The 14,200-nt window shown below is 39.8% G+C and overlaps 1 protein-coding gene across 1 annotated transcript in view; it reads left to right on the top strand.

The window, feature by feature from the left end:
• Positions 1-14,200, top strand: part of LOC117822768 (vacuolar protein sorting-associated protein 13B-like) — a 288,297-nt gene that overhangs the window by 223,603 nt on the left and 50,494 nt on the right. Inside the window, 4 exon segments of the mRNA XM_034697674.1 lie at positions 11,101-11,253; positions 11,255-11,297; positions 13,469-13,618; positions 13,853-14,094. Coding sequence (XP_034553565.1) covers positions 11,101-11,253; positions 11,255-11,297; positions 13,469-13,618; positions 13,853-14,094 — 588 coding nt within the window.

Raw genomic sequence — 14,200 nt, 5'->3', positions numbered from 1 at the left:
ATGCAAGTGGGCTCTTCAGATTCACTATAAAGCATCGGCTCTCAGAGCCGCAGCTTTTGATCATGACACATCACTAATGTGCTTAATCTGTGTTACAATTATGAGGGGGCCTTGGACAATTTTCTCACCTGTAAGGGGTCCCTGGCTCCAAATAGTTTGAGAACCCCTGCTCTAGCTAGTAGGAGTGCAAACTCCCGACAGTGAAAACAAACGGAACAAAAAGAGCGACACAGCTGCACAGAAACTCCACGTTGTAGACATCGCTGATCCTAATAGACATCGCCATGCAGGGAGACAGTTTACATTTTTTTAAACCTCTGAGAGATCTTCAAATGCAGAGTGCGTCTTTACACCGGTGTGATTTTTTCAGAGTTTACGGTAACTCAAATAAAAATACGTGACATTTGCTTTGTTTTATATCGACCACTTAGCAGGATGAATATCATGATTAAGCAGGTACATTTTGAGTTCGAGTTGAGAAACATTTGTGGCCATTTTTGTCATTCAGTTCTGTTTAGGTCATTAATGCACTGATCCTCTGATCATTATTGATTCCTTTGCAGGCTCTTTTGTTTTTTACTTAGCTCATTTTATATTTTTTGAGAAAAGAGATAGCTGAGATGTTGCCCATCATTGTTACTTGGTTGCACTAATAAAGGGAAGGGCTGTACATCTGTGGTTGTATTATTCTATTATCAATTTGCAATAATTTATTAAGTATGTAAGAGATGATTTCATTGATAGCCATAGACTACCTCTTTCAATGCAGACTTCCACTGAGAGGAACATATTAGACTATTTAGGAACTAAATTAGGAACTAAATTTAGACTGTCATACCAGCTTGATCATCAATGAAAATGTCCAGGAAATGTCCTGGAAAATGACCTCTGGAAAAGAGTGGGAACCCTGTGAACCCCTGTTAATAGCTTTGTTAGCTTGATTACATTTATATGCATCCATGCAGAAATAGGTCAACCTTCAGACCTTATCGTGTTAGAGTAAGGTAACAATCCCTGTTCCTCTCCTCTCTGCTTCTTTCTTACTTCTGCAGCAAATAAGTTCCCATCTCACAAATCTTACAGCTATTTCTCAGCCTCCTTCCTGGACTCCCACAGTCCTTTCACCTATAGTCCAGATCTCCTCTGTCTGTTCATGCTGTCCCAGGAGAAACAAGATATTGAAAAGTGCTGCAGATGTCTGGCTACCCTGTAAGGCTCCACAGCTGTAAAGTCTGTAATAAGCAAAACTTTAAAGCCTCAAGCTGATTGGGCTGTATTGAGTTACAGTAGAGGATGGTTAATGGGAGTAGATTGACAGATAGAGGGCTGGGAAGTGAGAGTCGTGAACAGAGATTGAGTGAAAGGAGGGTCAAGAGGGATGAAGACAGATGGTCACAGATCACAGATTTTTACAGGAGCTTATGTGTAAGAGAAGCTGCTTGGTTTTACATTTTCTCTTGTCCTGGGAAGAGAAAAGATTCTGAATCTGATGAAACAAAGGATATGTATTCATTATCTGGATGCTAATAATACGTTTCTTTAGTGGACCCTGGTTTATTTTCATTTCCTGTTAACCAACTATATTTAAAAGAGCTTTTTTTAGGGATGCAACAGATCACAAATATCAGTTCAGTTCACAGACTGAGGGGACACGTTCCTGCACTCGCTGTGTCTTGATGAATTAAATGTCCTTCTTGAGTTTTGGGACATCTACAGTATGTAATTATTGTCCCACTCTCACTGCATTGTTTGCATGAGTGAGGTGATACATTGTTCCTCACCAGCAGCTGGGAGGAGGATGCAATCATTGACTGTGTATAGTCGGACAGTAAGCCTTCATTTCTGCCCATTGTGAGATGTGAAGCCAAAAAACTGCCTCAACAGTCGCTGACGTATTGCGCTGGTGCAGCCAAGGCATGCGCAGAAGCAACCTGGCTGGTAGAGTGGTGACTGATGTCACATCCTTTCTGCTAATGCAAACACGCGTTTAACTCACTGATTAAACACTGAAGATCCCCTGGGTCAGTACAGTCCACAGCAAAGCAGACTCTCGTGTTGATTTGAAGCAGACACTTATGGCTATGGAGAGCTCAATGACTCTTTTGTTACTGTACGTTATGCTTTTTCTCGCTGGTCCTTCACCTCTCTGCTCATCCTTTACAGAACGCTAAAAATGTAGAAAATTAAACACTCTGACTTAAATCAGCATGATAAGAACCAGCCAAAATGACAGAAACCATGTTTTAGAAAATGTATTTGACGTCTTTTAACGTAGTTTGATCTATGTTCCATCTGTTAACATAAAGGAGGCGGGTTTATTACCTTTACTGCAGCCAGTCAGCAGGGGGAGCTCTAAACCTTTTGGTTTCATATTCCATGAACACTTATGGTGTTAATTTAAATATACAGTTTAAGGGTGCAGTTTATGTTTATACCAGAAAATAGCAAAGCTGCTTTCATTTCTTCATCCATAAAACTGCAAAAAAAAAAACTTTAAAATGCAGACATCATGTTGCTGTCGTCTGTGTTTCCTGGTGTTTTCTGAAGGAGCTCATAATTACAGTCACGCCTTTTAAGGGAAACATTTGCGTATTCTTGTTGTTTGTAATTGTTTTGCCAATCTGCCTTCCCTCAGTCACACACTCCAAGCATGCAGGAGGGTTGGGGCTAACACAGACAGACAGGTATCTTTCTCATGCTTGTATTGATTTGAAGAAGAGCCGAGTGCTTGGAGACAATAAAAGCTAGTCGCAGCTTGTTGTTGCTCGTGTTGATGCTTAGTTTTCCATCTATCTGTGGATCACACTTTAGAGACTTTTGAATGAACAAAGCCAGATCAACGTGAGGGTTTACGATAACACCTCTCTTCCCCCATCATTTGATGATGCTTGTAAATGTCGGCTTTGTGATTGATGTTACATTATAGTTGTACTTGTACCACTGCTCGATTTCCTTAAAGTGTTTCACAACCACCCACATACTCCTTGTTGCCTTATGGGCAAAACAATCCAACACAGTTAATTCTTTGGTTCATTTTGCATTGGATCCACAAAACTGGCGAAATGAATGATTTTAGTTTCTATTTTTCTTCTACCATTAAATAAACGTAGTTTAAGTGATGTTTTTCTTGTTATTATATACATTTTCACAATTCAGCTGATACTAGTTATCAGCCAGAATATGTCAGTTATGAGATAAATGGTTATTAACATCGCTATTTTATACAGCTCCATCAATCTTTATTTATAGCGCCAAATCACAACAAATGTTATCCTCAGACTCTTTCCAAACAGAGCAGGTCTAGACTGTACTCTATGTTCTATTATTAACAAAGACCCAACATCAAGACAGGGTAAGATCCAGTCCCATCTTACAGACAGGACTCAGTCTGATCTCATCTTAATCCACCATGAGCAGAGACCTTTGCAGCATTTAGCAAGTTACAGTGGTAAGGACAAACTTCCTTTAACAGGCAGAAACCTCCAGCAGGACCAGACTCATGTTAGACAAACATCTGCTGAGAACGTATGGGACTGTTTGTTACGAGATTATGAGTGAAGATAGCCTGGGTCCTGTGTTATATATGCATCTCTACTTTCTGCAATGGTTCTGTCTCTATAGATGGATACCTGTGGCTGCAAACATTAGTGTGTGTGTGTGAGAGAGAGAGAGAAAGAGAGATGGAGAGAGTGTCACACAGCAGGAAATGTGGACCAGTAGCCGATGAACATGTGGTTTCCACATCTTTTACTCCTCATGTTATCTGGCATGGTGCTGTCTCTTTTGACAAGTCTGTTAAAAGGAATCAGGTGATGAGACTTCAGCTGAGAACGTGATGAAAAGACTATTACTGAAATCATTTCACGTGGGGAAGCAGCTGGTGGAGGAACTCTGGCTGTCGAGTGAAGCAACAAAGGCAGAGCTTTAAGATAGGTGCATGTTAATTCAATGTTTAATCCAAGTTACACTGTGAATCAAGCAGGAGCACAATGACTGATGCACAAATTAAGATAGCTCCTGTTCCCTCACAGAAACCACTTTACAACCCATGAGCTGCTGAGATGTCAGGAGGGAGTCTATAAATTCTCCTTCTTTGTTACTGTGACCTCTGAGGAGGACCTGCAGCAGACATCAAACACTGGGATAGCTATAGCAGGGATCATGTGTAGTAATATGTAGTTGATCATTGGGATATAGCAGATGTATGCTGAGTGTAGTCAGGGTCAGGGTCAGTTGGGGTTAATCTAACATGACCTCTTCATAGCCTAAGTCACTGTGAATGCTAATTTCACTGATGTTAGTTATGGCACACTAAAGGTCCTCTGAAACTTCAAAAGTCGGAATTATTTCATACTTTATTTCCCTCAACACGAGAAACAAAGTCCAGTCACAGAGATCAGGAAACAAACAAACATCCAAAACTGTTCATGGCTTAATTTCCTTCAAAACGAATTTCTCAAAGCACTTTACGTTAAGAGTGCAGAGGAGAGAGCGGAGGGAAGAGAAAGGAAGCAGTCATAATTTCTCAGGCCTCTAAAATTACAGTGTGGCCACTCGGCGATCGAGGCTTACAGATTTTGAGAAATGGAAAGTGAGAGGCATGGAGGGGAAAATAACAGGGAGATAACAAAATGATATTTAGCAATGAGTTGTCGTTCTGTTGTTTTTCAGGAGGAGGAAGAATTACGCAACGTGCACAAAACAACACGCTTTCACCTTCTGCTCATTCTATCCCTCCTCTCCCCGTTTTTCTTCTCCCCCCCTCCGTCACAATCCCTCTCCTTTTTTTTGTTGTTGTATAGATGAAGGTGAATTCAGGGAGGGTGAGTTCATGCTCTGAGCCATTTACTTGCTTGTCCCAGGAGTAGATCATATTAACATTTTATAAAATCAAGATTTCCTGCATTTACATAGTTGCGGTTTCCCCACTGGTTCCAGTATCTCGGAGGGGGAATTCAAACCTCTTTTCATTACTCAAAGTCAAATAGCTCTCTGTGCTGCTTTACATGCAGTAAAAGGGAAGCAATGTCAGGATCGTGGGGGCAGCTGAAAAAAAATATGTCTCTCACAGAGAGCATCGACAGGTTCCCACCTGCAGTAGGCAGAAGTGATGAAGGGAGAGAAGAAGGAGGAGAGGAAAGTGACTCATTTGTAGCTCCTGTGGTCCATTGCTTTGAATCATAAGCAGGTGTCCTCAGAGTTTTTCCATCTGTCTGGTTGGTCTTCCCCTTGTCTCTCTCTGGGGTTCTTATGCCGGAGAAGCAGTGAGTAAACACAGGAGCTACAATTAAGCATGACCCCGGCTCAGAGCAGCAGGGGCAAGAGATCCAGTTTGTGAGCATAAAGCTGCCACTCGCGTTCCACCACAGAGAAAAAGTCAAACAAATCTAACACGTTCTGTTTTCATTCACATTTTCCTTTTACCCTCGCCAATCTTTCTGAATATGCAAATATATGAATTGAGTCTGTGTTAGTCTCTGTTTGGGTTGCTGCCCAAAATGCTCTGACTGACAAACATCACACCATCTGCTTCCCTGCTGTTGCTTTCATGCATGGCACTGTGGGAAAGCTTTTTATTCACCAGCAGGGCTTTGCTCTGCCATCACTGCGCTGCTTGCCTGCAACTGAAATCATTTGGACTCAGATGAACCAGCAACCTTCAGCCACAACCACATCTCTCTTCCATACACTTGTAATAGGTTATTACAAGATTTAGAGAGAAGGTAGCCTGATACCGGTGCAGCTATTGTTTAACTCAACTCAACTCATTTTGATTTATTGAGCACCTTTCAAACATTCAAGCATGCAGCCCAAAGTGCTTCACAAAAGATCAGAGAGACAGAAACCAATAGCAATAGGTAAAATGATACACAGCTAAAACAAGATAGAGGAAAGTAATATGAAATACTTAAGAAATAAAATAAAAGAATTACTATATAATAAAATCGGATAAATATCAGCAAAAGTAAAATCGTAACTATTAAATCAATAAAATTTAATCAGATGAATACCAGAAAAAAAAAGGTAAAATCATTACAATAAAGTAGAATCAGATCCATATCAGAAAAATAAATAAGATCATTAAAATTAAAAAATTAAAAATTAAATCATTAAAATAAAATAAATAAAATAAAATCAGTTAAATATCAGAAAAAAATGAATAATTACAATAAAACCATTAGAAAGATCAAATAAATATCGGAAAAATGAAGATAAAATCATTTCTATAAAACTAATAAAATAATATCAGAATAATACCACAAAAATAGAAAAATAAGATAACATAAAATTAACTAGAATCAAATTTTAAAAATAGGCAAGGCAAGGCAGCTTTATTTGTATAGCGCATTTTATACACGAGGGCAACTCAATGTGCTTTACATTAAAAGATTAAAAGCATTGGAAACATTCAGACAGGCATAAAAGAACATAATTAAAATGACAAATATAATAAAACATAAAAGAAAAGGAAAATTAGAAATATATTAAAGATTTCATTACAATTCTAATTTAAAGTGAGTTAAAATGAGCTAAGATAGGAAGGCAGTGGCAAATAAAAAAGTCTTTGATTTAAAAGAGGTGAGATTTGGAGCAGACCTACAGCTTTCAGGGAGTGTGTTCCAGATATGTGGTGCATAATGACTAAACGCTGCTTCACCATGTTTTGTTCTGACTCTAGGGACTGAAAGCAGACCAGTACCTGATCACCTCAGAGGTCGTGGAGGTTCATAAAGTAGTAGCAAATCAGCAATATATTTTGGGCCTAAACCATTCAGTGCTTTATAAACCATCAGCAGGATTTTAAAGTCTATTCTCTGACAGACAGGAAGCCAGTGTAGGGATCTAAGAGCTGGAGTGATGTGATCTACTCTTTTGGTCCTTGTTAGGACTCAAGCAGCAGCATTCTGTATGAGCTGCAGCCGTCTGGTGGACTTTTTAGGGAGTCCTGTAAAGACTCCGTTATAGTAGTCTAGTCTGCTAAAGATACATTTTTCTTTGTTTAACTGAAGAAAGTTCTGGCTCGTCCAGTCATTGATTTGTTCAATGCATCTACTCAGTGTTTGTATGGGATTATAATCCCCTGGTGATATGGTAATGTAAATGTGTGTGTCATCTGCATAGCTATGGTATTTTATTAGAATAGAAGAATGCTTCAACAATGGTAATAATAATCTAGTCCAGGGCTTAAAAGAAATTAATCCAAGTTAAAAGCTAAGTCTATAGATTACTTTTAAAAACAGTCAGGTATTATGAGAGGCACAAGCCCAGAATCAGCTTCACATCAGTGTTGTGCCCTTTTTGATGACACACAGCTTTTCTCCAATTAGTAAACTTATACAACATTTTGTCAGGAGTTAAATTTTGAGGGAAGTCAGCGGGGTATTTTACCTAGGAAAAGAAAGGGAATGAGTCTGTTTTAGCCAAGATAACTATTATTTCAGTGGGACAGCAGTCAAGCAAGTCTGCCTTAGTCACAGCTATTGCACTGTGAAAATACAAGACTGTCCATGTGGTTAATTTGATCTTGAGTTTGTATTCCTCTTCTTTTTCACCCCAGTCCTACATTTAAAGTTTGGCATTAAAAAAAGTTAAGCACAGAGATCTCAGCATGAGCTTACTCTGGATTTTCCACACTGATTCATGTTAACGTATATTAGCCCACCTGAGACAGCAGAGCGGGATTCATTTTCAGAACTATTTTCATTACATTTCCTGTATAAACATTTGCTCAAGCCGATGTCAATTCAATTTGACTGCTGGCTGATAGGAGGTAGCTAGTGGTGGAATTTTTAAACATAGAGGCATCGGTGGAATAGCAGACGACCTAATAGCAGCGTTGGAGATGTAAATAAAAGTAATAGCAGACAGAACTGTGAATGTCTGCAGCTCCGGGCTCAGAGGGAGTCTTCAGTTGCAGAAACATATCTGAAATGAAGCAGTGATCACACCAGGGTTAATCATTGAAAGTGAAGTCATGGCTTTAAGTTGTGTTTGCTTCACTTTGCCTGCATTTATTTAACCTTTCTGGAGACTTTGATAGGTCAGAAAACTAAATCCATGCAGATTAGTAGTTTGTGGTTTGGCAGACACGGGGTTAAATGACAGGGATGGAAATCAGAGGTGAATGCACATATTACTGCAAACAGAAATGTGTATGCATAATATGCAGAGAGCCGAGTACTAAAGGTCCTTTAAATTCTTAGGCACAACTTTCTGAGCTGCTGAGCCGACTTAGCTGCTGAGCCTTCTTTATCTAGCCGCCAAAAAAATCACAAATTAGACCCATCCAGCCCGGGGAATGTCAGCTATGCAGAGTTACATGTTGTTTATCAGATAAGGTACACACACAATCAGGCAGCGGAAACTGACACAGCCCAGACTGCGCTCACATACATACACACACACCTGTGTATACATAGATGTATACACTCATATTGTCTTTCATATGCACAATTATACATAGTCTCTCTCTTGAACATATATACACAATCAATTTGACATATACATACGTACCTTGTACTCCCGAAAAACATTGCCTGAGGTCCACCACAAAATGGCCAAAAATGATTTCACCTTTTTTCTGACTTTTTCCATCTTTCATTCGCTTTTCGGAAACGGTTATCAGTTTCATCTCCACTCTCCTCCAAGGCCAGGGCTAACAGGCAAAGGGAGCATGACGCAAATTCAACCATGCAAATGTATTTCACTGTACCATACATGCACCTCACATATTCATTTCTGAATGCCGTAACGTGTATAGAATATCACAGGTGAAATTAAAGAAACACCCTCTGTGTTTTAGCAACGCGGTTCTGGGAACTCTCCATGGACCTTCATTGAGTTTCCGTTTAGGTGGCTCGGTGCGGCGGGTGCACCACTTTGTCAGATACAATTATGAGAAGTTGATTCCAGGAAGGTGGTGTGTGGCTTTTCATGCATGATGTAAGTTACGGTTACCTCATGCATTCCACGCAGGACTGTAAATCGACACTCATTTGAATTCATGGACACGTATGTATTTTATGAACAGAGAGCTTCTCTCGTGCAAGCAACAACTTGTTTAAGTTCTATCAGTGTTATTATTATCCTGGGAGCTTTGTTTGTCTGTCATATAAGTGTATTGTTGCAGAAATATGAACATATAACACACACATGCTCACACACTCACACAACACCTATTAGTGTCTGGCAGCCTTCAGGTGTGTCCACCTCTGATCCATCAGTTGCTGAGCCGTGCAGGTGGTCAAGGGAACCTGAGAACCTGGTTTAGTTCACACAGGAGCACCAGACACATTTATGCTAATTTGGCACAATCTAAGAGGGAAAGAGAGAGCCCTACCAGTCTGCACATAACTCACTCAGAACATGATTGTTATTCAGTGTAAGAGCAGATCCAGCTCGTCAGTGCTGCAGGCTGTCTTTAGGTGCATGGTTGCCTTGTCTTTAGTTATGCTGCATTCATAAAGTGTCATTGTGATGATGAGTTCTCATTTTGCTGTGTGCGTGGTGAGAAATCAAACATTGGTTTGTTTGACATTAGTGTAACTTCTCAGGAAACACAACTAGTTTCCGCAAAACCGTTTTTCTGTTTGATTCTTTCAAAATAACAAAGTTTGAGATCATGGAAAGTGGGGCAACACTTCCTGTTTGTGATCAAACAAGTTCCTGGCAAAATTTTAGTCAGAGTTATTGTTTCTAATACTAACTAGGGTATATATATTTATAGGGTTAGCTATTCTGGTTAACTTTAACAAATTACATTATTTATCCAGGTACCATTAAGTGTAGAGCTACAGTGGGAGCTTGAGTAAGCATGGTCCCTTACAAAGAGCTTATGATGGAAACACCAGTAAAGTTTAAACCAACTCAAAACAGCATATCTGTCTTTAGCAGGTTTACGTCATGAGGCACCTGTGCTCTCAACTCTGATCCCCAGAGGTATCATGACTCAATACTGCCACCAGCAGACATACAACAGCATGACAGGAAATTAAGTGCACTACCGAGAAACACAGGGCTACCTGTGACTTCTGTGTGGTCCCAGGTTTGTTTTGGTTCTACTTTGAAGTGTAACTTTAACTACTAAATTTGTGTAAGAATTATGTCACTCATAAAATCCCTTTGTTTTCATGAGCATCTCAAAAGTTATCAATACAGTAGGACAGATTATTAGCTCAATACCTACTGCAGATGTGCTACAACAACTGATTTCTGCTTAACCATCCGTACAGGAGACTTAGTGGAGTAACTATAAACTGTGTGTGTAGAGAGAGAAAGAGAGAGAGACCTGGAATAAGATGAAATTACAGATTTATAACAATATTGCAAGGGCTTGGGATTCATATTTTTAATTGCAATTAATTGCTGTATTTCAGTAGTCAATTGTGATTATTTGCACTTTTTAATTGCAAATGTAATTAGTTTGCATGTTAAAACAATTTTTAAGTCCATAAGATTAACAATAAATAGCACTCCTTACAAGCCACCTAAAATATGAGCCTCTCATTTGTTGCATCAGATTCAGAAGATGATATTACACTGATCTTTTTTTTAAAGTAGCTTACCTGCAGGGCTCCAGGAACGTCTCAAGCTCCTCTATTTTTTCGAATCCCGAACCAGTTAGCATGGTTGGAGTGCTTCTGTGCTGATGGAGATCAAGTGTAGCTCTGAGAGCATCTTTGTTTCTTTGCAGCCGGGTGATCACACTCTATGCTTGTACATGATCGAAACTGTCAGATCTAAAAAGCACAGTGTCCAGTCAGTGTAAATATGGAGTGCAGTTATTCCGAGCTGATTTTGATGACTCACTGACGTCGACACCATTTGAACTCTTCAGCAGTTCCAGTTTGGTTGCTTTCTCCGTTTCATGCAGATTCTCTAAGAGTGAAACTGTTCCTACCCTTGATGGTACGCTACATGTCTGGTCACAACATGCTAACCGAGGATGTCCTCAGACCTGAGTCTTGCACAATGTTGGCTGGCCTGCAGTCAGTTGTACTCTGTAGCTAACTTCTTTAATTAACTATCATCCACATGTCTGAGGGGATTTGCACTCTACCAAACTGTACTACTGTTTAATATGTTGTCTTTCTTTTTCAGGTACCATGCAGTCTGGAGTACTGGGATGAGCTCCAGCAGGCCTTTGTTCCATACCGGGAGTTCAGACTCTCAGAGAGCACTGCATGCCAGCTGCAACTGCCTAGTCTCAGTCTCACCAACCAGCAGAAGGAGCTGGTAGCCTCAGACCTGTGGGAGGATCGTTCTCAATAATAATGGAGAAGGAGGGATGAGCAAAGGTGAGGGAATACTCGGTCTTTTATTTTCTGTCCTTGTGCTTGTAGGAAAATGTTTGTGTTGTATCGCGCCTTTACATCCAAACTTCAATGTAAGAGAGCGCTGTATGCCTAAAATCACATATGCTGTGTGGAGTGTGCCGGTCCAGTGTGAGGAAAAGCAGAGAAAAGAGAGAGAGGGAGAGAGAGCACCTAGGCCGGCAAGCACAAAGGGCTAGCAATGTGTCCCTCACCCCACATCTGTGTGTGCAGAAGCAGGGAGCGGGCTTGGAAGGCGTTCAGACTCGGCCTAATGAGATTTCCCAGCACACCAAGTGCTTGTCAGGGCCCATCCGGATTCCTTCCTGCTTACCTTGAGTGTATCTAATCGAGGGAAGCTCACGGGAAGCAAGTCGAATAAAGCCCCCTTTGGGTTGGGCTCATAAGTTTCGAGGCCTGGGTTGGACCGGGTTGGGTTGGTTGATTTGGGATGGGACAGTTTGGACTGGACGAGGCCTGGCGAGCGCTGTGACACCTCAGAGAACATGCTTTTACTCTCTTCTTCATGCTGCCACTTAGTCCTCTGTTAACCTCTTTAACATCTCTCACAACATCTTATTATGTCTTTATAATCATTTCTTTTATTTCTTTGTGTCTTTTTCTGATTTCATCTGAGTTTGGAATCATCATGCTGTTTTATCTACCTCCCCTTTTTTACTTCCTCTCAAGATTTAGGGAACTTTAGTGGAAGGGATCTGCCAAGCCCACATTCTGTGTGGCTTAGAGAGCTCCAGAGGAGCAGAAAGGGAGGAATAAGAAAACATGTTAGAGAAGAAACAGAGGAAAAAAACCCTGCAGTACCAGATACTGTGTAAAGCAAAATATACATCTGTGTTTCATTACAATCACACTGCAAACACTACGTTTCCTTTATGTTTAAATTATTTGTCTATTTTGATCAAACTGATTCCCCTTTCCGTACTCGCTCGTTTCATATGCCCTGCTTTAGTTTCCACCAGAAAAACTAACTTGGCTGCCCTGCCAACTGGAGTAGTAATGAAAATTGTCAACATATGATGCTTATCTTTTTAAGGAGCACTCTGCTGCACCAGCGTTTTTCAGGTTTTGAGAGTTTCCTGCTGGAATTTTTATGGTGGATCATGGTAGCAACAAATTACAGAGCAACTGGTCATTCACTTCAATTACTTTCCACTCAACATCATCATCCATGACATGCAATTAATGTCCATGGAGACGTTCTCCTGGAACTGTGGCTGTATTAATGTACCTTAACTCACAACCTCTGACTCTCTTCACATTCTGCGTCTCTTTTTATTTTTCACCGTCTGAATATTTGCAACCTTTGTCTCAGACTGAGAATTTTTTCATTTTAGTTTATTTTGTTTTAAGCATAGGAAAAATACGACAATACAAACAACAAGAGGGTATGTGTAAAAGTATGTGTAATGAAATTTATAATGTTTTTAAATCCCCTTAAAAGACATGGAAAAAAGTGTCTGTTTGGTGGCCTGGAACAGGGAGGGAGTCGGATTTGGGTTTATTTTTCTTTATTATTATTATTACTATTATCATGATTATTATATTATTATTACTATTATTATTTATTCATTTCATTTTGATTATTATTTTTGTATTAGTTTGTATTGTTTTATTTTTCCATGTCCTCATTATTTAAGGTTGTTTTTCTCACAGTCATGCTGTTGCTTTCTTTTGTTGATCATTATATTGCTTGTATCTTCCTTTTGTATTAACCTGTATATAAATATCAATAAGTAAAATTTGATTAAAAAGACACATAAAAGACGAAAGAAGGTAAAGAAAACATTGAAAATAAAAGGGTTTTAAACTTTGAAAATTACACATATTTAAGATGTTTGAACTCATTAAATAACTCCATGCAAGCCTAATTACTGGATCAAAGGTTATTTCTAAGACCATCATTTTAATTTAAACCAAAATAATATCTGATTTTTTAATGACTTGCCGGAAAAAGAGACAATATTACAGCTGCCATTACTAATCAAACAGTTTTTTGTATTCATAGCAGTTTCATCTCAATACCACAAAAAACAAGTTTCAAAGGAAAATGAAAAAAAACCTTACATAAGTTTTGTACCTTTGTCAGTCAGAAATAATTAACTTGTCACACTTTATCTGTGTACAGTTCTGACAGTGATGTGGATCCCAGCTGCCATGTGATCAGTTGGTATCCCCCATGGCGTTGGCAGCCTGCACTCGTGTGGAATCCTGTTTGCATCTGGTTCGTGCCCTCCCCTGGGTGTATCTCCTCAAACTAGCACAGCTTGATGTTCACCTCTGCCACCCACCTTGAACAGTGGGCCCAGGTAATACAATAACGATCTCCTCTGAGTCTGATCAACTGAAACTTCAACAATATTGGTCTAAGTTTATACTCATCTCCTGTGCAGTCATTTAAGTTGAGCGCCATAGCTCAAGACACAGTCAACCTATCAGCTGTGCAACAGTGCCCGTAACCCTGTCTAGATGACTGGACGATTATTTATTTCTATGTTTTGATTAAAGTCATCTCACTGTTGATGCTGTGTCTCACTCTTCCCGTCCCATCGGACAACTTCGTCCCTTCCTGCCAGACAGGAAGTTACCCAGGAGCAAGAGTTCACTGGTGATTGGTTCTCTGGAGCCGTGTGTTTTCCTGCGCCAGTGGAGTAATGGGCCGCGTCACTGTCGGGAATTCAATTTTTCCACACAGCTAGACTGCAAGTTGCTGGAGTACCGGAACCTAACGCACCTTCAGCTTCTGCAGCCGTGTGTCATACAGGTAAAGCTCCCCTGTTTGAATTCATTTTTTATCTGTCTAAAAATGTAACCTACGGCATGAATAACAAAATGTGAAAACAAGTCAGTTAAGTATTGAACTTGTTTTG

The sequence above is a fragment of the Notolabrus celidotus genome, chromosome 12 (assembly GCF_009762535.1).
Source record: "Notolabrus celidotus isolate fNotCel1 chromosome 12, fNotCel1.pri, whole genome shotgun sequence".
In the NCBI taxonomy this organism is placed as follows: Eukaryota; Metazoa; Chordata; class Actinopteri; order Labriformes; family Labridae; genus Notolabrus; species Notolabrus celidotus.
The sequence above is the reverse complement of the archived record's forward strand: the minus strand, read 5'-3'. Positions and strand labels throughout refer to the sequence as shown.